Below are 26,935 nucleotides of genomic sequence, written 5' to 3'. Positions count from 1 at the left end.
ATATTACGGAGACATTGCAGAAACATAAATTAACAATATGCCTGCAACATCTCATGACATATGCTAATAATATTCCGGAAACATTGCAATATCATAATTTTTATAATAAAATAATTTTAATAAAGAGCTAAAGTAGTATATTTTCGTATAATAATATATTAATTTAAATTGCAAACACGTTATTGGACCGATAGTGTAACAACACAATGATAGTAAGAAACCCTTCTTCGGTCGCAGTTAGGTCTTAGTGCTTATATTTATTTGTGTGATTTTCTATACTTCTCCGAATTCAACAAGAATGTGCGCCGAATTAATTTTTGGTTGTAACACAGCATGTCGAATAAGAATTAGTAATATCACTATTTATATTAAATTGATTAATTTAATATGATAATTGATGCTGATTTGCATCTATATTCCCCCCCTGAAAAAACTGTAAGAAATTTATTGAGAAAAATAACACCCTACCCAGGGTTCGAACCTGGCACCTCCGGAATCTCCGATCCCGGTGTCTTATCACCTCGACTACTGGGGCACAGTGATATTTCTTGCAATATTTGTATATGAGTGACAACGCATTTGAGGCGCGTGATTCAAATTACAAACATGTTATTGGACCGATAGTGTAACAACACAATGATAGTAAGAAAGCTTTTTTTGGTCGCAGCTAGGTCTTAGTGCTTATATTTATTTGTGTGATTTTTTATACTTCTCCGAATTCAACAAGAATGTGCGCCGAATTAATTTTCAGTCGTAACCCATACAGCACAGAGAGATTGCAGGAACATTGCAGAATGATTTTATTGAAACATTGTAATATTGCATTTTGATTGCGAAACATTGCTGGAAGATTGCAGCAACATTAAAATCTCCGCTTTTTGAAATATTGCATTGAAACATCCCATTTTTTCAAAATATTTACATAAATATTATTACACCACATAATTCCAATGAACAAAACAATATTTGTGTAACATTTTAAAAAACTTTTTTCGCAAAAAAAAATTTTGGGAATATTTTTTTGGAAATTTCTAAGCGGTCACCCATCCAAGTCGCGACTCTGGTGAACGTTGCTTGACCTCCGTGATCGCTGCAAACTGATCCCTCATGATGATCTGTGAACACCTTAATGCTGATATATGTATATAACTCGTAGATCAGGTTAATAAACGTTATAAAAAAAATGAAATATGTATAATTAAAGCACAATATTTATATAAATAAATATAAAATTATAGTTTTTTTTTTGTAAATGGAGAATAGCATCTGGAATAACTTTTCTGTTATTTATTTAAGGGAGACTTCTTGTGTGACGGGTAAAAAAAATCGAAAAATTTTTTTTTTCATATTTTTATAGTTTGACATCTCAAAAATGTGTCTTTAAAATATTAAGACGAAATTCATTAAATTGACGAAGTTATAAAGGATGCAGCCTCCATATGGCGCGCCGACCGAGTTTTCCATGCGGCGAGCACATCGTTGCGTATCAGGTAGTGTTCTCACACCTAGCCAGATGGTGCTTAGGACGATTCTTTGTGATCCCCTAGGGGAATATCGTTTAAAATTTCCGTTACAAGAGGTTCGTTGAGATTAGTCTGCTCTCGAACTCCGAACGAAACAGACGCGAATTTTTGGAGTAAACATGGAGAGAAAAGGTAAACAAGGAGGTCACAAACGTTCGATTAAACGAAAATTTATCAATAATCAATATACTATTGAAGCTGAGACTAGTTATGCCAGTACATCGGCAGAAAAAATAAGAAACACTGCAGACAATGAGCTTCGTATTAATAGAGAACATAACTATAATATTTTCAACTTCTTTTCGGTTTTTTCTGCAATCAGTGCACTTGTTATTTGTAAAAACTGCAAAAAAGACATAACATTTAATGAAGCAAGTCCTCGTGGATTGGGATTCAAAATAGCAGTAGAATGCAGCTGTGGTGTAACTTACATAAATTCGTATCCTTTAATTGATAACGCTTACGAAATAAACCGCAGAATTGTTCTTGCCATGCGACTCATAGGCGTAGGTATAAACGGACTGAATTTATTTTGCGGTATCATGGATTTTTGTCAAGGACTTTCTAATACCACTTATTATGCATGTCTTCAAAACATCTATTGTGCAAGCGAAACCGTGTATAACATCGTGACGAGGAAAGCAGTCGACGAAGAGAAAGAAAACGCTGAACACGGTAATCCACCATCGGAATTGATTGTATCGGCACGTGGAAGAAAAGAGGCTTCAGCTCTCTATTTGGCGTCTCTACACTCATTGGCATTTACAACAAGAAAGTAATAGATGCACTTGTAAAATCAAGTTTTTGTCAAGCATGCAGTACATGGAAAAAGAATTTTGACACTGTGGAGTATCAAAATTGGAAAGAATCCCATGAAAATGAATGCACCAATAATCATGAAGGATCTGCTGGCAAGATGGAAGTAGATGCGGTAAAAGAAATGTTTTTACGATCGATGAATAAATATCAAGTAAAATATAAGAAATATGTAGGAGATGGAGATAGCAAGACATTTAAATCTCTTTCGGAAGCTCTGATATACGGGGAAGATTTTATAATTCAGAAAAAAGAATGTGTAGGACATGTACAAAAAAGGATGGGTACGAGATTACGTAATGCTAAGAAGAAAAACAAAGGCATCGGTGGAAAGGGAGCAGGAAAATTAACCGACAAAATTATTAGTGAATTGAGTACATACTACGGGTTGGCAATAAGAAGAAATCCGGAGTCAGTTGAAGAGATGAGGAATGCTATATGGCCTACATTTGATCATAAAAGATCGACCGACAAGAATCCACACTACGAGCGTTGTCTTAAAGGCTCTACGAGCTGGTGCGCATGGCGTAAATCGGAAGCTGCAGGAACATTGTCTATCTTCACACATGACAAGGCACCGCTGAATGATGAAGTGTTAAATGTTATTCGACCTATTTATGAAGATTTAAGTAATGATACTTTATTAGAACGATGCCTCGGAGCATACACACAAAATAATAATGAAAGTCTGAATTTGTTAATTTGGAAAATTGCACCAAAACATTTGCACTGCGGGACCAAAACGGTGGAAATTGCTATTTTTTGGCAGTATGTATTTTTAATGAAGGTTTCAATTTAATTTTAAAAATCATGAACATAATGGGATTAAAAATTGGCCAAAATGCCAAAACTTTCGCCGATAATAGAGACAATGAGCGCGTCAAACGTTCGGAGCAGCACACATCACATGAGGCAAAGAAGGCCAGAATTACCAAGAGACAGAAAAAAACTGATTAACACGAATTTTTTGAAGTTGAGGAAGGTCTCTTATATGGCCCTGGCATAGCTGACTAAGGGTAAATTGTAGAAATTATTCATTATCTACCTCAAAAGGGCCTGCAAAACTTTAAACGCGTTTTTTTCAAAACGACATTTTTCAAATCGGGCGCCATGATTTCTCAAAAACTACTTGGCCGATCGATTTCAAATTTTACAGAAATGTTGTGCACATATGTAGCTATGGTGTGAACCAAAATATTTTCGATATCTTTAAAATTACTATTTTTTTGGACTGTGAAATGTTAGAATTTTATAGTAAAAATCAGATCATTACACTTTAAGTGCCGCCATTTTGTCAATTTTTTTTCAAATTAATTTCTTTTGGTTCACAAGATAGCCACATTCATTACGAAAAAAAAATAAAAAATATATATATATTTCAGATGACCAGGACCGTATCAATCGTGGCGCCCGATGGAGGAAGATTTTAAAACTTACTTTTTTAAATAATTTGTATTTTCCATAATTTTGAGTAGAAAGGTTTGAAAAAAATTGAGGTACTTTTTAAAAGATGAATAAGTTTAAATATAAAACATTAAATATGTAGGTCTAACCATTTTTTTAAAATTAATTCTTAAAAATTGCATTGAAAACGGCCCGTCACACAAGAAGTCTCCCTTAAATAAGACACAATTAGAAAATATATATCAATATAATACAATAATTAAAATAAATATAAAATATTTTTATTAAAATAACAAAAAATATTGTTTGTTCATTGGGCTGTAGATCGAGGTTTTTTTCATATATGGACCTATTTCGTCTATTAATGTAAATATTTATGTTTCTTAATAATACTATGATGCACACAGCATCACGGGATCGCATGCCTTTTTCTAGACATGTTAAAGTCAACATTTGAAGGATGTCTGTAGACGTCTATGCGATTTGCAGTCAACTTTGAACTTGACTTGAATGAGTCGACTTACAGTCGATATACAGTCGATGGACGGTTGTACTGTTAGGGAATGTAGAGATTCAGCGGAAAATTTTGTAATGTTGCCCGACCTTAGTTTGCTAAATGCAGATGAATAATTATGGATAAATTAAATTAATATATTATACGCGATTATTTTGTTTTGGCTCTTTATTGCCACTACTTTATTAAAAAATTATGATATTGCAATGTTTCCGGATTATTACTGGCATATGCAATGCGATGTTGCAGACATATTGTTAATTTATGTTTCTGCAATGTCTCCGTAATATTGCATTGCAATCTGCAACATTGCTGCAATGTTGCTGGAATTTTTTGTGCTATATAGGAACACAGCATGTCGAATAAGAATTAGTAATATTACTATTTATATTAAATTGATTAATATAATTGATGCTGATTTGCATTTATATACCCATTCCCCCCTGAAAAAACTGTAAGAAATTTATTGCGAAAAATAACACCTCACCCAGGGTTCGAACCTGGCACCTCTGGAATCTCCGGTCCCGGTGTCTTACCACCCCGACCACTGGGGCACAGTGATATTTCTCGCAATATTTGTATATAAGTGACAATGCATTTGAGGCGCGTGATTCAAATTACAAACATGTTATTGGACCGATAGTGTAACAACAATGATAGTAAGAAAGCCTTCTTCGGTCGCAGCTAGGTCTCAGTGCTTATTATTTATTTGTGTGATTTTCTATACTTCTCCGAATTCAATAAGAATGTAACTCATCCATAATTATTCATCTGCATTTAACAAACTAAGGTCGGGCAACGTTACTAAATTTTCCGCTGAATCTCTACATTGGCTAACAACACAATCGTCCTTATGTCGACTGTATGTCGACTTATCCAAGTCAGGCTTTCAGAGTTGACTGCAAATCGACTTTGCATAGACGTCTGCAGACACCACCCAAATGTTGACTCTAAGACTTCTAAGAAAAGGCATGTGGTCCCGTGGTGCTGTGTGCATCATAGTATTGTTGAGAAATATGAATATTCATATCAATAGGCGAAATAGGTCTATATATGAAGAAATCTCGATTTATTTTTCAATGAACAAACAATATTTTTTAATTGTTTTTTTAATAAAATTTTTTTTATATTTAACTTAATTATTGTATTATATTATATTAATATTGTAACGTGATGCTCTGTAGCCCTGTCCTGGAGAGCGCCGTGGAGACGCCTGGGTTGCGCCTCTCTCCCTTTCGGGAGGGAAAAGGAGACGCGAATACCCCGTTTTTTTTTTTTTTTTTTTTTAACGGGGGGAAAATACTCATGTACCCCGGGTTGGCTAAACCACGGGAGTGTGGGACTCGGGACGCGGTACCCCTCGCCGGCACAGACCGCTTGCGCGGCAGAAAGTTGGCGAGGCCCGGCCCGCCTACCCACTAAAAACCCACCGAGCCCATCTCGCCCCGTTGCGTGGAGGGACCGGGTTTGTAACATACGCCAACGTCCCTCCACTGGGGATCGGAGCATAAAGCTCCCCGACGCGCCAGTTCGTCGGGTTGGGAGTCGGGCTTTGCTGGCCCAGCCGAGATACGTCAGCCAGTAGGGCCTAGCCCGACCCCGGGGATGCGGAGCGAGGCATCACGCACCCCCGCGCCCATTTAGGGCCATGGAGCCGCTCCCGACATATCGCCGGTGCGAGCCCCACGCCCAGGGACGAGCGGTCGCCGCCGCCCGCCCCACCACCTCCCGTCCACGGCGCTCGCGTGGCCGGGCCGGACACCAGGGGGAGATCCCGCCTAGTGTCGGGCCCCATCGGCCTGGGCCCCGTCCCGTCGCATCCCCCGAGCGCTAGGGGCAGCTAGGGACGGGCACCCGAGGAGCGGCACTATCGCCGCTTCCCCTTGCCGAGGACGGGCGGCCCCGGGGAGGGCGCACTGGGCGCGCCTCCCTTAGGCCTCGCCTCCCTCGTGGCCTTACTCCCCCTCCGCTCCCTCTGCGGGAGTTGGGGGGGGAGGGGGGACAGAACCACCCGGGCCACGGGGAGGTTATCCCCAGACGCGTGGCTCACCACGCTGACGGCGTCACACGCGTCGGTCTCCACGACCGCGCGCGTCTTGGGCGGCGGGGGCTCCTCCCCGGACTCCGAAGAGTCCGAGGTGGACCCCGGCAGCCGAGCATCCCCCGAGCCGGGGGCCCATCTACTGGGACCCCGCCCGCGGGAGACGCACCCCCTTGGCAGCCTCGGCCGCCGCCGGACCGCCGCCCCCAACGGCCTGAGCGCCGTGGGCAGCGTCAGCATCCGGCGACGACGGAGGCCGCTCCATTTCAATATCCTCCCCTCTCCCCGGATCCGGGGAGAAGGGAGGAAGCCCCCCAGCCCTCCGTGGCATAGGGGGTATTTTGGGGCAGCTTGGACCACCCGGACGATGGTCGGCTGCCCTATTGCGGGAGGCACACTCGGGACAGAACGGCGAATTCGCGCACTGAGCCCGAGTGTGACCCTCCCCGCCGCAATTGAAGCAGCACCGGGACCGGTCCGAATAACCGGGGCACCGGTGCTGCATGTGGCCCTGAGCCAGGCAGCGATAGCAACGCTGTGGAGGCGCCTTAAGCGCCTCCACGCGCGCAACCGCCCAGCCCAGGGCCACTTTACCCACTTTGGCGAGCCTCGCCGCCGCTGCGACAGGGCACTGCGCAATAACAGAGCCCATGCCCCGGCGGCCGCGAGTAACTCGGCCAACTACTATATCGGTGGCGCTGCATGCTCCTGCGCATGCCAGCGCCACCGCCACATCCTCCGGCAGGGTGGAGTCCAGGAACCCGGACACCCGAACACCTACCCTACGCATAGGGCAGGTTATCCGGATCCCCGGACCCCCAGCCACCCGCCTCATCTCGGCCGCGAGGCGCTCCGCCGCCGGCCGACTGTCCGCGCCGGGGATCTCCAACAGGACACCCCCGGCTTGCGACACCCTAAATTTGAGACCCAGGGCGGGCTGAGGGAGTATGTCCCCCAGGTTAATCGCCGCCCTGGACCTCCTGATTACTTCGGTGTAGGAGGCACACCCCGGCTCCACCGTGATTGCCACCACGGAGGAGCGCGGGATCCGCCTCCCCACCGCACCCGGGGCAGCGGACGCCGCACGGGACGTCCCCTCCCCCAGGCTTACCCCCCTTCGGCCCCCTTCCCATCTTCTTTTTACCGGGCCGCGACCCCGGCGGAGGGGGCGGCGCTGCCGCACCACCCCCGCCGAGGCACCCGAACCGGCAACGCCCGGCCGCGGAAGGGAGCGCCCACGGCCGATCTTCGAGGGCGCGGGGGCGGGAGCCGACTTCTTCGTCGGCGCCCCCCCCGCAGCAGCCCTCCTCCTCTCCTTGCGGCCCACTACGGTCGCCCAGCTCGGTCCGTCCGTGGACGGAGCTCGAGCGGGCGTGTCCGCGGGGCCGCTGGGTGGCTCGGGGGAAGGGGGCTCCTCCCGCGGAGCCCTGTCCCCCCGACGACCACCCCTCACTCTTTTCGCCTCAGCGCCGGCCGAGGAGGAGGCATAGAACGCCTCATCCTCGACTCGCGCCAGGCGCTTCTCCATCTCCCCCATCGACCCAGACATCCGCCCCAGCAACCCGAGCACCCTCTCCTCGAAAGAAGAGGGGTCGGGGACAGGGACGGATGCCAGGGCCGGCGGGGGGCAGGATGAGTCCACCCCGTCGCTCCGGGACGCAGCCGAGGGCCCCGATCCAAGCACGAGTGCTCGTCTCGCCACCCCCAGCTGCCCCCGTAGTTCCGCGACCTCGGCGCGGAGGGACCTGAGTTCCTCCTCGCGCACCGCTGCCGCGACTTCGTCTTGCCCCTCATCGCGCCCGAGGCGGCCCATGGCCCGGTAGGCCAGGGTCATCACCGCTTCTCGGGCGAGATGGGTGCATTTCTTCAACTGTCCGGACAAGGCACCATGCATCCCTAGCTTGGTGCACTTCGTCCGGACGATCTCCACCTCTCGCAGCCAACCGTCGGCCAAGCCGGCCAGGTCGGTCGTCGTGCTGCGAGAGATGACGCCGATCTCCCGATCTAGCTCTCGGCGCTGCTCGGGAGTAAACAGTGTCGGGGGTATCTTGATCCGCTGCCTGGGCCGCGAATCTGACCCCCCCGCCACTTCATCTTCCTCGGACGAGTCTCTGATCACATTGGCTCTGAGCCTCCGTGCTCTGAAACCCTCCATGGGCACACCGTGGAGACGGTCCTCGATGGCCGCCCCGTCCGAGAGGGGAGACGGAGACCTGAAAGGCCCGCTCCCATCGAGCCGGGGACGGCCACGTGCCCGCTTCCTCGCACGCTGAGTCCCGGATTCGGCGGGCACACCCGGAATATCCGGGGTGACCACGACCTCCTCCGGTGACTCAGGTGCAGGAGGGGAGACCGCCTCCACCGCGCCCCTGGAGGTTTGAAAAACCTCCTCTCCCTCTGGCCGGTCCACATCCACGATGGTGCCCGGAAGAGTCTCATCAGGTGAGCTAGGCTCACCCTCGCTCCCCCGGCCACCCCCGCGGATGCGGATCGGCGAGCGCGAGCGCGACCGACGTCGCCCCCCGCCTCCGCCGCGCTGATCGGCATCCGCCTCGCGGCGTCCGCCGGGCAGCCGGCCCGGAGACAGGGAGCGCGCCCGACGCGCCCCGCAAACCGGGCCCCGTCCACCGATTCAGCCTCGCGGCTTCCATCGGGTGACAGAGCCGACGTCTCCCCGGCGGGAGGCACGGGGGCCACAGCCATTTCGGCCGGCTCCACCCCGGGCCCCCCATCAGGCAGCGGCGTCACCTCCTCGGGGTACGGGGCAGGGGCCACGGCTCGCCGAGCCGGCTCAACCCCGCCACCGCCCCCCGAGAAGGGGACGTGTGTCTCGTCGTCGGTGGAGGAGTAACCGGTCAGCCCGGACTCGCCCGAGCTCCAGTACTCCACCCACTCCCGATCTCGCCACTCCACGTCAAAAACGTGAAGCTCCCACAGCTCCTTGTCTGTGGGCACGTGCTCGCACCCGTAATTTCTGCGGTAGAGTCTCCGCAGATACCTCCATCGGACGCGAATACCCCGTTTAATTACCGCGCCTTACCGTTTTTTATTTTTAATTGTCCGCGCTTGGTTTTTTGTTTGTGACGTGTATTTAATTGAGAGCGCTAGTGCGTATCAGAGTTAGCGGAACCTGAGCGGACGGCGATATTAATTGTGTGTGCGCGACGAACATCCAAGCGAAGACGTCGACAAGCAAGCCGAGAAAACGACGAAAGTCGCACCACTGCCAACCCCGCACCGGAAAGCTAAGTCGTGGTTCCTCCTATTTATTGCTACTGCTTATTTTCTCGAACGCTTCATGTATTAACGCCATCCTTCATTGTAGCAAATCCTACCGGAGGAGCCTCCAGACAGAGTCAGCGGACTGCAAGCCGCTAAGTCGCCATCCCGAGTAAACGCCGTCAAAGGCCTGGCCAGCCCGACGACCGCAAAAGGGAACGAGATTTGAACTTGGAGCGTCGACGCTGAAGAAGATTCCGGAGTACTCCGTCGTGCCCCGCCGGTCGCTGAGTAGACGAGCGGTACCCACCGTACAACATGACAACGGCGCGGAGCAGCAAAGGAAAGCGAGAGGGCAAAATTGCGAGTACCAGAGCAAAGGAGAAGGACGCACTACCGACCACCCAAGAAGGACGGAATATCGCTGAGAGCGAGAAGGATGCGCGTGGGAACGCGGACCAATCATCGGTAAAAATCGGCGAAGAAAGAAATTGTGACGTCATGCGGAAATTCGGCGGAGCTTGACGAGCCGGAAAGCGCGGATCGGTTCGGCATTATCGTGTATGCCACGGTAACGAGAGGTCCAGCGCAGGAGCCGACGATTATCGTCCGCCGATCCTTTATTGTAAACCGCCGCTCCGGTAATCGTAAGTTTAAGTCCTTGCGTGAGGGTCGATTTCCGCGCATTTCCGTCAGTCATACCGAATACCGCAATTATGAGAATGGAACATCCCACGATTAATTAACAGTGCTGAAGTGATGACACTTCCAAAGAGATCGATCGCAGCTCGAATATTGTTAAGTTCCTCTCGGGGTACGGACACCGTTAGTCGCTGTACCTTCTAGTTTTAAGTTAAAGTCGCGTATTGTTTTTTACCGCGCTTAGTAATTGTGAATTGTCGTCTCATGTCGAGCCGTACTAGTAAGGATTATCGTATCGTATCGTGCCGTGCCGGAGTGATTTCGGAGCAATATTGCACTCATACCGAACCCGTCGTAGAGATTTTCGCAATAGCAGGGTAGCTCGGTGCGTGGAATTTGCGCGGTCCGATCTCGACGAGACGCGATACCGGTCGGTTTTCGCGAGATTTGCAACGCCGTGGAATTACCGCGAGAAACACCGGCTGCCGGAATTCCGCGAGGTAATTATCGAAATTGTTAGTCGCGAATTGAGTCCTATCGTCTAGGGCGTGGTGCCCGTTCGGACTTCGTGTGAGATTGAAAATTATTTGTGTGCAAGAATAGTATCGTCCGTACCGTGAGTTCACGTGATGATCATTGTCGTGCAGCGTGTCTTTATGTTGTAATAATTATCGTGCCGCGTATTCTGTATTTTGTCCCGTTGTGACGCGTTCTTTGTTTCAGTAATCTCGTGATTCTCTTTAGACATTTCCGGTTATCGAAATTACGCCTACGTTAGCTTTAAATACCGATAGCGTTTTGTTAATTCATTATTCTCTAGATTATTTTCCGATAGTAAAGCGCTAAAATTTTGTAAATTCTCTGTACTTATTAAATTGTATCTTCGATTACTCTGAAATACATTGTTTATAATTGTTTTCATTACCTCTAGCGTTGTGATTGCGTTTCCTTCCCCTTTCCCGCTACTTTTAAGAACTACGCTCCTCTGCTATTTTTGGAGCAAGCCGCGGGCAGCGATATACGTTTTGCCGGACCGGTTAAATGTCCCGGACTTTTGAACACCCTGCATATTTTTTATTGCATTTTCTTGTAATCGATTTCGAGACCTTTCCAAAACACTACGAGAAAGTTTGAAAGGCTTGAAAGCTGTAATGTACTGTAACTTTCAAGCTTCACAACTCGAAAAATACTTAACGAAAATACCTTTGTTTATAGTGTTTTGAAAAGGTCTTGAGATAAGCTACAAGAATAAAAAGTACACAGTTCCATTTAAAAAAGTTAATGTGATTTTGATCTGACCTTGGCGACGCCATCCAAGGTCAAACTGATAAGATTTTGAAACCCTACTTTGAAACCCTACAACTCTTTTGAAACCCTACAACTTTTATCTAAAACATTTTTTTCTAAAATGCTTAGTTTTCGAGATATTTTGCCGGTCCGGGACTTTTTGAACACCTTGTGTATATATATATATATATATATATATATATATATATATATACAGGATGTCCCAGAAAGCTTGCATTCCATTTTAAGAGCGAATTTTTTGGAAAATTTTAAGAAGAAAATCCTAATACAAAAATGTCGAGGGTATAATGGTTTTCAAATTATTCGCGATTAAAATTTACGAATCACTGAGCTGACATTTCGCGCGCTCAGGCATGGTGACATGACAAAGGTATCACAAGGGTACCTCTTGACATTGAGGTTGTCATATAAATACGCAATGACATTTATATTAAGAAATTACTACTATAGGAAACATATTTGTACATTACATATGCACAATTAATGTTTTCAACAAAATATCAATTATTATATATATATATACATTTTTAAGTTTATAAAAATGCGTGCTGAATAACTTTTTGTCTTAAAATACAATTCTAAAAACTTAAACAAGAAGTAGATTAAAATTGATTTACCTTCAGTATACAGGATGACCCATTTTAATCTATCCCCAAATATTTGTGTTCCCTTACATTTTACAAGAAAATGTTTCAGACCAAAGTTGTCTAGTTTTGAAAGGGACATAAAACGGTGTCATTAATTTGATATTGAATAGTTGTTTGAAGGTCACATGAAGATTACCTTCAATTTTTTTAATGAAACTGCCCTTTTTATTGTATACTCTTGTAGCTTATCTCGATACCTTTCCAAAACACAATAATCAAATGTTTTTTCATTAAGTATTGTTACGACGGGGAAGGTCGTCTCGTATTCGCGCACTAATGCTCCGCAATAACACGCGCGTTTATGGAATAATAAGACAGATTTTTAGAAAGATAACTTTAATATAAGAACGTGACAGTTCGTAAGAAAGATCCAGACGATGACAACAACAACAACCGGCAGAGAACGATCTTCTTCTGTCGCCCTCATTGATCGCCTCGCGCGAGGCGGCGGGCACCCAACAGTATTTTCCGAGTTACAATACTTGAAAGTTATAGTACCGCCAGCATTAGCATCACTCAAAGTGTACCACGTGGAGGTTGCGTGGTCGGATTTACCTTTTTTGTGTTCGAAGAAAGATCGAAGGATAATCCAACCAGTCAAGGTAAGATCGCTCAGTGATTTAGTCAGTCAAGACACGATTGATCGGTGATTCGGGACCAGTGCATTTGGACACCGTGTAAATAGACACGGTGCAAATAGACACGATATTTTGGACACGCTTCCATTAGACACTGTTCAGTTGCGTACCGTACACTTGCACACTGTTCAGTTGTGCACTGCTCACTTGCACACCGTTTAGTTGTGCATCGATCACTTCCGCACCGCTTAGTTAGACACAGAAAGATCCCTCCACATAATTGTTTGTATGAGTTTTCAACTTCCACGAAAAAAAATTTTTGATTTAAAACTTAGATTTGGGTGGGTTGGGTTAGGAAAAGGGTGGGGCCCCTTTGTTAGTGACCTACCTTGTTGTAAGGGGGCTCCCTCTGCTCAGGCAAAGAGTCTAAGAGGTCACCAGTGAAGGCAATGCCTTCAGCTATGAAACGGCCCAAGGCGCTAAGCGCGGAGGGCGTTAAAAGAGGAAGAGCCGATGATCCTTGTGTCTGAGGACAGTGTCGTTTTCACGGCTCGCGTTCTGGCATGGGGGACAGTCTGGCGCGCACTTTGTAAGAAACCCTCCCCGAGTTTGCGGGCTAGGCTGGCCTCGGGGCCGTTCGGAAGTATTCCAAGGCAGGGCTCGGGGCGAGTCTGTTAGTGCCCGATGTCTCCGCGACGGCGTCCCTTTCGAAGCGAGATACTGGGCTGGTGGTGTGTCTGTCGTGGAGTCTATCCCTTACGGCGGACGTGCTGGTTGCCACGGCGGTTAGGGTGCGGAGGGGGTGTTGCCTCCGTTGCTTGATCTGTCCGTGCCTCCCCCCGCCCGGGTGGCGGCACCTGTGACGGTGCCCCCACTATCGGAGCGTGGGGACCCCAGAAAGCTGAGGGAGTCTGGGGCTTGTCCCGCTTGCGGTGAGTAAGAAGCTGGAAGCCCGTGTATCGGATGACACATTTCCGGTGTCAGCGCCATATGCCGACTGGGCGGATCCCGATAGCACACGGGACTGATAGCATACCACCACTCACACCGGCCGATGCCTAGAGTTTTTCCGTTGGTTGGGTTAGATAAATCAAGATGGTTGGTTGGCTATCGCTACCGTGCGCTATCGGATCCCGTCCATGCCGACCTCCCGCGAGTACCCGGAGCACACCCCCTCCCCGGAGGGTATGGAAGATACGCCGGTCGGTGGAGCCGTCACGGAAAGTGGGATGAATCCAAAATGCAGAATACTAATACAAACATCTCGAGGAGGGAGAGCAGTGCGACAGCTGGAACACCGGAAGATGGGCACAGGAACATTGCGCCAGCGAAAGGAAGGACCGACTCCGCCACAAGGAAAAGTCCCAACATGAGAGGTAGAGGCCCGGAGTTGTTCAGTCCGGTTTAATCGGGTGAGGAAGGTGGTTTTAAAATTTCCAGAATTGTCGTTCCCAGGATTATGGGCAACGTTATAGTGGCTCCCCCTTTTAATGAAAGGGAGTCTTTGTGCTACTGGCGGCGGAAGGAGGTGATCTTTTTGATTACCACTATATTTTGTCCCAACTAACCCAGTTGGTGGGGGAGCAGAAAGCATTACGGTCGAGTCGAACGTCTCTACGATGGAAGGGAGGAAAACTGGATGTCCACAGAGATAGACGCGAACATGGCAACCGCGGCCAGCAGGAAGAAGAGGGCTAAAAAGGGCTCCTCCTTGGAATCGGAAAAGACGAGAGTAGGTGTCTAAGATGCGCCTAAGAGCGCGGGGGCGAAAGCGGGGCGGAAGAGCGCGGGGGGGCGACCGTAGCGCCTGCCGTAAGCGGTGGGCGAGGGGGGCGAGATGGAGGGGGCGCCAGAACGTATGTTCGTTTCAGCTCAGTGCGTATGTGTGAGAGCATATGTGTGATGACGCCGGTTTTTGAATATTGTGCTTTCTAACGCATTGTAGCCGGGGATAGGAGACGACCTTGGCTGCTGCGCAGCATGACGTGTTATCTGCGGTTAACCGCATCGACGCTTCTTGCATTTTGATAAGTGTGAGATACAGTTTTTTATTGCGATGCGCTTTCTGCATTTTGATAATTGCGAGATGCAGTTTTTTCATTGCGATGTAGTATTTGTTTTAACGATTTAGGTGCGGCCCGATTTACGATGGCGCGACTACTATTTTGCATTTAGAAGCAATTGTTTAGGATGTGTGGTGTATAATAATGTTATTGAGTTCGTTTAGGATGTGTGTTTTATAACGATGTTATTGAAAAAGTGCATCGATTTGGGCGTGACCTGATTTACGATGGCGCGACTACTATTTTGTATTTGTCTAGCGTTTATAAGTATTCGTTTATGACGTGTGTTGTATAATGATGTTTTTTTTTTTTGAGAAAAGCTTATCGCGGTTTATACGTAATTTGTAGTAGAGATCGGTGAGTATTTTTATGAGGCAGTAAAGCGTTTCCTGTTTGGATTAAAAACGATTGTTTCTTTGCGGAATGATAATGCGCTCGCGTCAATTCGGCGGTGAGTGTTTATAAGCGAGGTTGTGCGGTTTATTGTCAGTAGAGAGGGACGAGCATTGTGAATAATAACCAAAGAGATGTGGTCAGTGTTAGAGAATGTGTAATAAAAAGAAGAAAGACGATATTAGTAAAGTAGTGGATTTAGAATTGCCACCGCTGACAGATGAGCATATTGAGGAATGTTTGCAGCTTCTTGAACAGTTGCGGAGTAAGATATTCGGTTTAATTGTGCTTGATGCGTTGGAATCAGCTTGTATGGAGTGCGTTGCCACCCTTGAAGCTGAAATGGAGAAGACTCGATGTCAAAAAGAATAAGAAAAAAAATGACCAAGGTAATTGATAGCTCGAGTAGCAGTAGTGACAGTATTGATTTGTATTGTAACAAGATTTCGCTATTGAGTGTACCGTGTGATATTGTGCTTGTGCCAAAGGAAGACAAACGATGGAATTTGGCGACACATCATATTCGGAGGAAGTATGGTTTTGTTTGGCCACGAGGACTGTTATGGATAAGAACGACGATGGCTATGAGTCAAAGGGGGTTTTCCTATAAACGCGCAGCGTATGCTAGTTGAAAGAAACAGAGGCATTCAAGAGTGAAAAGGTGTGCTCGCGGTTGCAATGTGATGAATTCTATTAGTTTTATGATTCCCACTGATAGTGCTGGTTGTACATTATGGATATTACAAGGAGATTCAGCGTAAAAAAAAAACATGGATAACATCGAACGTGATCTCGTAGATTGTGCGTCGAGGCGCGAATGACGCGGAGGCGGCACGTGCGTGGAAACAACGTTGTAACGAGCATATAGAAACATTGCGGAATATATGTCGCGGTGATGGACGCGGTCGCTTTACAATTTCATTTGTTGCGACTGTAAATTCTGTGCTTGCTCGATTAACGGCGAAATGGAAAATCAAAAGGACACTGTGCGTCAACGTGTTTTTACAGTCGGTGCAGGTAGTGGATCGATTTCATACTATTCGTGGATAGAGATAGAAACAGCGTTTAAAAATCGTGTATTGACTAGTGTAATAGTAAACAAAAAATACATTGAGCCTCAACGATTTCTTACGGATATACGTAAGCTGGTTCTTGATCGAGTTTGCAAATGCATGGGTATACATGGATGTCTAAAAGTAAATACCATGTTTAATGGAGAATTTACTAATAGAGAGAACAGAATGAAAGTGAAAACTATTGTTACCAAGAACTGTCAATTGTTACCTACATCTGATTTGCACGAATGGTACGGTATACACGTAATTGATGCTATTTTAACGGGTATAAATGATTTTCAAGAGAGTGAAAGCGGATGGGTGTTGTTGAGGATATTGAATTTAATTGTGAACGTTAATAAATGCAATTTTATGCATGCGGGTTGTTGGATAGAGATACCGGCATTTCTAAGACATAAGCGAGCTGTAATAAACGTAAAGTCTATGGACAATGCCCGTTTTGCGTAGGCCGCTTTGTATCCCGTTGAAAAGAGTCCTGAAAGAGTATCGAAATATCCTTATGCTACAGTGTTGAAGCTAGATGGTATCGAGTTTCCCATGACTTTGAAGCAAATCAAAAGATTTGAGCGCTTGAATGATATTTCTATTAACGTGTTTACCATTCACGTGCGAAAAGACGGAAAGATAGCTTATTTATCTTTACGTCTCACCGAGGATAGGCAGGAGAAGCATGCTAATTTGTTGTATGTGACAGATACGAGATGTGATCGTAACAATGCACATTTTGTATGGATAAAAGATTTGTCACGATTGGTTGGACCACAATTGTCAAAAAGTCATCGTAAAAATATATATGTGATAGGTATGTGTTATTTCATGTATAGTTGTATGAGAAAGCAAAAGAATTATGTGGCGATATGTAGAATATACGATACAAAATGGAACAAGTAGCGAGATCTATGGGAAGCCAGATATAAAGTCTGAATAGAAATGAAGAGAGAAGAGAGGAGAGGGTGAGATGGAAGGAGAATAAGAAGTGGGGAGCACGCCGAACGTAGGAAGAGACCGGAGAAGACAGAAGGAAGTGAGCCACGCACAAGTAGACAAGAAAATAGCCGAATAGTCACGGCAAGGAATATCGTGGGCTCAAGGTGCTGAAGAGGTATAAGAGTTGTCGGCGTTCCGGTGCGAGCATAAATCCGTATCGTTGGATGGCCCGGATTGAGGCGATAAAACTCAAGTAGAGAGAGGATGCCAGGAAGGAGAGCCGTAGCTGCGGAGCACTCTCTCACCACGCCGCCCATCATCTCGCGCTAACGTGATCAAGGGCCGCAGCATTGCCGAACAACCACGAAGGCCAGGATGCCCAAGGGTCTCTCTCTCTCCCTCGCTCTATCTCTCTCGATGGCCTCACTTAAGGAAAGCTAATTGTCACCTCCAGGTCGTATGTCGTACTCATAAAACCGCGCGGAACGATTCGTTATATGAGTCGTTGGCATCGCATGTGATGCTGTACGTTTGACTATTTATGTAATTCCATTTTGTTGAATATCCTTGCTAAATATATACACTACTCAAAAAAAATAGGGAACACTTTCCAGACACCAAAAATTAGGCTATTTCAAATGACTGTAACTCGGTGAAAAATTATCGTAGGTAAAAAATAAAAAAAGCATTTTGAAGCTTGAAGATCGAGCTTTAACGTTCTACTAGCAGATTTTCAAAATTCTTTTAACTTCCTTGTCTTACGCAGTAGAAAAGCACACCTTGTTTTGTTCGTTAAAATTTTGTATTTTTGACACTTTGCAGATCGACCAACAAATTTTTTTCGAATAATTCAAGTAAAATTTCATAAACTACAAAATTTTACTTACAAAATGCTTTTTTAAAAATTTTTCTACGATTTTTTTTGACCGAGTTACGCAACTTTGAAGCTAAACCTGCATTTTTTACAAATGATATCCCTGTACTCCCTGAAAAATCATCGTAGACAAAAAATCAAAAAACCATTTTAAAGCTCGAAGTTTCAGCTTTAACATGCTATTAATGGTTTTCAAAAATTTTCTCAATTTCTTAGTACTATGCCCCAAAAAGAATACACTGCTTTTTCCTTAAAATAACGTATTTTTAACAGCCTGTAGCTCAATAAAAAAATTTTTCTCGACAAATCCAATGCAAGTGCCATAAAGTATGACATTTTCTCTACAAAATGCTTTATTTAAAGTTTTTCCTACGATTTTTTTTGACCAAGTTACAAGACTTTGAAGATATACATTTTTTACAGTACATTTTTCAGAAAAAGTATGACATTTTCTCTACAAAATGCTTTATTTAAAGTTTTTTCTACGATTTTTTTTGACCAAGTTACAAGACTTTGAAGATATACATTTTTTACAGTACATTTTTCCGAAAAATGACGTCTACCGCCGACATTAGCATTACCCAATGTGCACCACGTGGAGGTTGTCGGTCGGATTTTTGCACATCGTGTGTGTGTGAGTGTGTGTGTGTGTGAGTGTGTATGTGTGTGTGTGTGTGTGTGTGTGTGTATCACAGCAGAGATAAGGACCCCGCAGTTCGTCATTTCTGCAGTATTTAATGACACCAAACCCTCTCTGCTGTGTGTGTGTGTGTGTGTATGTGTGTGTGTATGCGTGCGCGCATGAGTGCTCACAGTGTGTATTTCCTCCTCTGATCAATTGCTTGCAAGCGTTCTCGCATATTTATACATTTTGCAATACGATCTTGCGGAATGTTGTGCCAAATTTCCGTTAAATTTCTCCCAATTCTTCTAAATTTCGCGGCTGTTCCTCGCGACGCCTTATCGTCGTCCCATTTCACCAAATGTGCTCGATTGGATTTAGTCCGGGCTATTGGCGGGATGATTTAACAGTCTAATTGCGTCGTTGAAAACTCGCGTTATATTCGCCGTATGAGATCGAGCGTTGTCCTGCATAAAAATAAAGTCCGACAGGTTTGATTTAATAGCAAAACGTGTGGTCGTAGAATATCGTTGATATAACGAACACCGTCATTGCCGGAGGTGGCAGGATCACTAGATCACTTCGTCTTGTAAGTGATATACACCCCACACATCGGAACCGCCGTTGTAGGATCGTATTGGCATAACGCAACGTCGATCATAGCGTTCATTTCGTCGACGCCAAGTACGTATACGAGCATCATTGCCATAAAGGCAAAAACGTGATTCGTCGGAGAAATATACATTTCTCCAATCCTGCGGTCCAATTTATGTGATCGCGCGCAAATTGATAACGTACTTGGCGATGTACGAGTGTGAGTCTTGGTACTTGTGCACGAACACGAGAACGAAGACCGGCTTCTCTCAAACGGTTGCGAATTGTTTGTTCGCACACATGGCGCAAATGAATGTCATCGCGAATGTTTCTTGCGGTAATTATTCGTCTTTCTAATGCATAACGAACAATGGCTCGATCTTGTCTATTTGTCGTTAATCGAGAACGATCACTACCTTCACGTCTCGTGTAATTTCCCGTGTCTTGATATCGTAACCAAGCTCTACTCACTACGGATACGGATGCACCAATATCTTGCGCCACATAACGCATACTAAAACCTTGTTGCAAAAGCGCAATTATGCGTGCAACTTCTACGGCCGATAAATGTCTACGCGGCATTTTGAAAATTCCGTGTCGCTTATCACACTGCGAGAATCGCCGGCGTACTAAACAAAATTTTATTGTATTGAACATGCAATGTTTACATATGGTCATCTTTGTCTAAAAAGAGATTTTCTTTAGACTAAGACGACTGTAAACATATAGTCGTCTTAGTCTAAAAAAATCTCTTTTTAGACAAAGATGACCATATGTAAACATTGCATGCTCAATACAATAAAATTTTGTTTAGTACGCCGGCGATTCTCGCAGTGTGATAAGCGACACGGAATTTTCAAAATGCCGCGTAGACATTTATCGGCCGTAGAAGTTGCACGCATAATTGCGCTTTTGCAACAAGGTTTTAGTATGCGTTATGTGGCGCAAGATATTGGTGCATCCGTGTCCGTAGTGAGTAGAGCTTGGTTACGACATCAAGACACGGGAAATTACACGAGACGTGAAGGTAGTGGTCGTTCTCGATTAACGACAAATAGACAAGATCGAACCATGGTTCGTTATGCATTAGAAAGACGAATAATTACCGCAAGAAACATTCGCGATGACATTCATTTGCGCCATGTATGCGAACAAACAATTCGCAACCGTTTGAGAGAAGCCGGTCTTCGTTCTCGTGTTCGTGCACAAGTACCAAGACTCACACTCGTACATCGCCAAGTACGTTATCAATTTGCGCGCGATCACATAAATTGGACCGCTAGGGATTGGAGAAATGTATATTTCTCCGACGAATCACGTTTTTGCCTTTATGGCAATGATGCTCGTATACGTACTTGGCGTCGACGAAATGAACGCTATGATCGACGTTGCGTTATGCCAATACGATCCTACAACGGCGGTTCCGTGATGGTGTGGGGGTGTATATCACTTACAAGACGAAGTGATCTAGTGATCCTGCCACCTCCGGCAATGACGGGTGTTCGTTATATCAACGATATTCTACGACCACACGTTTTGCTATTAAATCAAACCTGTCGGAACTTTATTTTTATGCAGGACAACGCTCGATCTCATACGGCGAATATAACGCGAAGTTTTTTTCAACGACACGCAATTAGACTGTTAAATCATCCCGCCAATAGCCCGGACTTAAATCCAATCGAGCACATTTGGGATGAAATGGGACGACGATTAAGGCGTCGCGAGGAACAGCCGCGAAATTTAGAAGAATTGGGAGAAATTTTAACGGAAATTTGGCACAACATTCCGCAAGATCGTATTGCAAGATGTATAAATATGCGAGAACGCTTGCAAGCAGTAATTGATCAGAGAGGAGGAAATACACACTATTGAACACTCATGCGCGCGCACGCATACGCACACACACATACACACACACACACACACAGCAGAGAGGGTTTGGAGTCATTAAATACTGCAGAAGTGACGAACTGCGGGGTCCTTATCTCTGCTGTGATACACACACACACACACACACACACACAGACACACACATACTCACACACACACACTCACACACACACGATGTGCAAAAATCCTGCCGACAACCTCCACGTGGTGCACATTGTGTAATGCTAATGTCGGCGGTAGACGTCATTTTTCGGAAAAATGTACTGTAAAAAATGTATATCTTCAAAGTCTTGTAACTTGGTAAAAAAAAATCGTAGAAAAAACTTAAAAAAAAGCATTTTGTAGAGAAAATGTCATACTTTATGGTACTTGCAGTGGATTTGTCGAGAAAAATTTTTTTATTGAGCTATAGGCTGTTAAAAATACGTTATTTTAAGGAAAAATCAGTGTATCCTTTTTGGGGCATAGTACTAAGAAATTGAGAAAATTTTTGAAAACCATTAATAGCATGTTAAAGCTGAAACTTCGAGCTTTAAAATGATTTTTTGATTTTTTGTCTACGATGATTTTTCAGGGAGTACGGATATCATTTGTAAAAAATGCAGGTTTAGCTTCAAAGTTGCGTAACTCGGTCAAAAAAAATCGTAGAGAAATTTTTAAAAAAGCATTTTGTAAGTAAAATTTTGTAGTTTATGAAATTTTACTTGAATTATTCGAAAAAAATTTGTTGGTCGATCTGCAAAGTGTCAAAAATACAAAATTTTAACGAACAAAACAAGGTGTGCTTTTTTACTGCGTAAGACAAGGAAGTTAAAAGAATTTTGAAAATCTGCTAGTAGAACGTTAAAGCTCGATCTTCAAGCTTCAAAATGCTTTTTTTATTTTTTACCTACGATGATTTTTCACCGAGTTACAGTCATTTGAAATAGCCTAATTTTTGGTGTCTGGAAAGTGTTCCCTATTTTTTTTTGAGTAGTGTATATATACATGTTACATTGAATCAAGAAGCTTTGCCTGTTCTTCACTTTCTCATTATCTCGCTATCCATGAAAGTCTGTTCCGAATGTGTAAAGATAATCTAATCTCCGTGAATTATTATTAATATATTTAGAATGATCGTGTTATCTGATGCGGTGTTTGTGAGAAGGTATTCGCTCGGTTGAACATTCTTTACTCCCGTTACAATTGGCGCCCGAACACAAAAGAAAAGTACACCGAAATATGTACACTTATAAGAACGAAGGTGAAAAACAAGCAGGCAAATAATAAGTAGAGACGCGTATTAAGAGAGTGATACGAGCAAGCGCTTCGACGGATAATATTTGCGTGAATGTTGACACGAACGGGAAAGAAATCCGCGGAAGACGCAAATCACAAAAATAAGAAAGAAATAGTTGGAAGAAAATCATTCGATAAAGACAAAAGCATGGAGGAAGAAATAAAAAATATAAAATACAGTTAGCACAATTTAATAAAGTAAATGAGGAGATAAGAGAATTACGTGCGCGACAGGAAAAATTTAATGAAGTAGAACGCGAATTGCAAACATTGCGTATAGAATATGAAATAGAGAAAGAGCGAAATCGAAATCCGCGTGACGATGCGAGTAATCTTGAGAAACACACAGCGATCATTTCAAATTTAATATTAGATGTGCAACGGGTAAACCTAGATGTTAAGGTACCGAAATTTAGTGACGAGGGCAAACGACATCCGATCGAATATTTAAATGATTTGAAAAATTATTTTAAAGCAAAAAAGGTAGCGGACGCGACAAAATTATTAATAATAGAAAATAGTTTAGAAGACGAAGCCAAATATTGGTTTGAGAATAATAAGGCAGTGATAACAACACCTGAGTCTTTTAGAGAACATTTCAAAAAAGCATTTTTTTCAATCCCAATTCAATTAAAATTAAAAGAAAAATGGCTAACGCGACAGTTTAAAGATGGGAATAAATCTTTAGAAACGTTTTTCTTGGAGCAGTTGAGAATAGCAAGGTACTTTGAACCAAAAATGTTAGACTTTGAAATAAATTTTCAAATATCAAAGCAGTTACCGTGGCGAGCGCGAGAAGCATTGGCAGGCGCTGATTTTAACGATGCGCAGACGATTATAACCTGGCTGCAATATATTTATTTGAATCCCATACCAAAAGATGAAGTAAAAGAAAAAGAGAATAGGGTGAATGAAAAGCAAGAGAGTCAAATTAGAAATTTAACTGTAAAAGTGAATAAAGCAAATGGAAAAAAGAAGCATAATTTACGCGATGATAATAACAGATCGTATAAAGAAAACAGAATAAGGAAGGTCAACGATTCGGATATAATAACAGTAGAAAGAATCAAGAAAGACAAGGTTGGCGAAATCAATACTCATATAGAAATAATGATCAAGGTAGAAGTCGATTTTATAATAACAACAATCAGAGGTATGGAAATAACTGTCAATATGATTATAGAAATGGTAATGGATTTGGTTTTGATGGTACGCACAATGCATATTATCAACACCAAAATTTTCAGAGCCAGCGGCCTGGTGGTAATCAAATGCAGCAATATAACATGCAAAATCCATATGATACAAGGTATACGTGGAGAGCGCCAAGGAGTTATAATTATATGCCTCCCGCGACCGCAAATAACAAGTACATACAGTCAAATAGTAGCAATAATATTAATACAACAAACGTTTCTCAGAATTCACAGCAAGTAAGCAACCAACAATATGTGAATAGATTGCAGCATTTAAACTGAAAGAGTGCTCGCGGAGAAAAGGTCCGACCACGAGTGAAAAAATAGACATTGAGGAGGACCTCGATTACGGAGTGGAGTTCGGTGAAATTGAGTCGAATGATGTCGAGGAGATGAATATCGGATGCCCAATAATTAAGGTAAAAATTCATGATAAAGAATACGACGCTATTGTTGATACGGGGAGCGCAGAGACATGCATTACGGAGATAATGTATGAAGAAATAAAAAAATGTGGTGATGTGGAAGAATTGCCGATAGTAGAGCTGAAAATATATAATCTTATAGGGAAAAAGCACGTCCAAATTAAGAAACAAATATTTGTAACGATAGAAATAGGCAGACAAAAGGTTGATACGATTTTTCTAGTAGTTTCGCAGTTAGCAACGGGAATAATATTAGGATCAAAATGGTTAGCGAATAACAAATGTACGATAGATTATAGGAAGTTAGATATAAGAATTCGCGATGCCTCGCTCGGTGCCTTCGCTTGTGTCGTTCGAGTCGGCGATGCCCCTAAAATAAAATTCAGAAAATATAGAGGAAAAAGAAATAAAGATAAATAATATATGGTTAGATGAGATGAATAATGATAAAAATGATGATAATATGGGTATTAAGCAGCTATTTGAGGAAAGCGAGTATAGTGATGAATGGAAAAAAATAAGAGAAAACATGCAAATTGATAATGAGATAGAAAATGGTAACCGAATATTATATAACATAAAGTCCAGTGATGTAAAAAAAGAAATAGGAAACGGCGTGTTAACTTGCGTGAATAAGGAAAAGAAAAAAATAGACGGAGAGGTAGGAATAAAGAAAATACAGAATGGAAAAAATGCGCGGAATGGAAAAAAATGAAAATAAGAATGAAAAGTGTTTTTGGGACGAGGCATACTCACACGTGCGTAGGCTTTCGACGCTTAGCGATCGACAGAGGGACGCATTGGTAGAGGTCCTTGAGAAAAATAAAAATGTAATGACTATTTAGAGGGAACAAATATATATGAGCACACAATTAAACTAACTAATAATAAGCCATTTATTCATAAATCGTATCCGATACCAATTCACTATAGATCGGCGGTAGAATTAGAAATTAAAAGATTGTTAGATCAAGGTATTATCGAACATTCTAATAGTGAATACTGTAACCCGTTACGAATTATTAAAAAAGCGAATGGTAAAATTAAAATTTGTTTGGACGCGCGAATGCTCAATAAATATGTTGAAGTTAATAACGAAAGTCCACCGTTAGTTGATGAGATATTACAAAAACATGAAGGAGTACAGTTTATGACTACCATTGATATGCGCAGTGGATACTGGCAAATACCGCTGGCAGTTGCATCGAGGAAATACACCGCGTTTGTATATAACGGATCAGTCTATCACTTTTGTAGAGTGCCTTTTGGTCTTAAGACGGCTGGTAGTGCGTTTATGAAAGCAATCAGAAAGGCATTAGGAAATTCATTTAACTCATTTATAACAACATACATAGATGACATTTTAATTACCTCCAAATCTTTTGAAGAACATTTGCAACATTTGGATATATTACTACAGACGTTGGACAAGTATAATTTTAAATTAAATTTGGAAAAGGCAAGATTCTGTTGCGATGAGGCACCATTTTTGGGCATTATCTTGTCTCGACAAGGGATATATCCCGATCCTGACAAGATTAAAGTCGTACGTAATTTTAAAACACCCGCTAGTAGAACTCAGTTGCAGCAGTTCCTTGGACTTTGTAACTTTTACAGAAGATTTAGTAAAAACCATGCAACATTAATTGAACCGTTTAGAGAACTATTGAGTATTAATACGAGATGGAAATGGTCAGCACAATGCCAAGAGGCGTTCATGAGACTAAAGGAAGCATTTGTCAAGACCGTTTTTCTGCATCATTATATACCAAATAAACTCTTTTTTCTGCAAACTGACGCGAGTAATGGCGGTGTCTCCGGAGTTCTATATCAGTATGACACAGAGGGGAATCAAAAAATTGTTTCGCTCATAAGTAGATGCTTAACAAAATACGAAGCTAATTACACAACAACGGAAAAGGAAATATTAGCGATAGTATACGCAGTAGTAAAACTGAGAACATATTTATTAGGACAACCTTTTCACATAGTAACAGATCACAGAGCATTGATATTCTTTACAGCAACGTCCTATTACAATTCCAGATTAATGCGTTGGAACTTACTATTGCAGCAATATAATTTCACAGTACACTTTTGCAAAAGAAAAAAAAATATTGTGGCTGATTTCTTCAGTAGAAACGTATTGGATGATAAACCAACATTAGATAGTAGAGAATGTACAATTTTAACTTTACAAAAACAAATAGTAGAACTAGAAAAAAATAATAATAAAAGAATAACTAGTTATAACATACTTGATATATTTCCAGAAGCGAAGTTGAAAAACGAGATTAAAAATATAAAAAAAGTGCAGGCAGAGGACACAGAAATGAAAACAATAATGCAAAAACTAGGAAAAAAGTGTTGGGATATTGTCTAAAAAACGGCGTGTTATTTCACCAATCAAAGTTTGAAAATGCTTGGAGATTAGTAGTATCAGAAAGATTTGCTAAACGATTGATTGAGGAAGTACACATTAATTTGGGACATGTAGGAGTGTATAAAACCATTAAGTACTTAGATAAGTTGTATTACTGGAAAAGAATGCACAAAGAAGTTAAAAAAACAATAGGACAGTGTGATTTATGTCAAAGAACGAAACATGACAATACTGCTATGGTAGGAGAATATCAGTCAATTATTCCAGCATCACCACATCAACTTGTAACGGTAGATCTGTATGGACCTCTCTCAAGGTTGAGAGGGGGAATGCAATATTTATTCGTAGTATTAGATGCATTCTCAAAGTATGTGTCTTTGTACCCTATCAAGAAAGCGATGACTAACGCATGTACCCGCAAAATTCTTAAAGAATACATTGCAAAATGTGGAAAACCACATACAATTTTGAGTGATCATGGGACGCAGTTCACATCCAAGGTGTGGAAGGAACAGCTCC

The 26,935-nt window shown here is 43.2% G+C and overlaps 1 protein-coding gene across 1 annotated transcript; it reads left to right on the top strand.

The window, feature by feature from the left end:
* Positions 1–1,638: 1,638 nt before the first annotated feature.
* On the top strand, positions 1,639–4,014 carry LOC113005091. The gene is made up of 2 exons (XM_026140126.2): positions 1,639–3,355; positions 3,722–4,014. Exon 1 carries the CDS (start codon positions 2,440–2,442, stop codon positions 3,136–3,138), a length of 699 nt encoding a protein of 232 aa, XP_025995911.1. The 5' UTR covers positions 1,639–2,439; the 3' UTR covers positions 3,139–3,355; positions 3,722–4,014.
* Positions 4,015–26,935: the final 22,921 nt, after the last annotated feature.

Source organism: Solenopsis invicta, chromosome 8 (assembly GCF_016802725.1).
Source record: "Solenopsis invicta isolate M01_SB chromosome 8, UNIL_Sinv_3.0, whole genome shotgun sequence".
In the NCBI taxonomy this organism is placed as follows: Eukaryota; Metazoa; Arthropoda; class Insecta; order Hymenoptera; family Formicidae; genus Solenopsis; species Solenopsis invicta.
The sequence above is the reverse complement of the archived record's forward strand: the minus strand, read 5'-3'. Positions and strand labels throughout refer to the sequence as shown.

Coding starts and splice junctions, on each gene's coding strand:
- LOC113005091 (XM_026140126.2), top strand. CDS start 2,440: ATGGAAGTAGATGCGGTAAAAGAAATGTTTTTACGATCGATGAATAAA.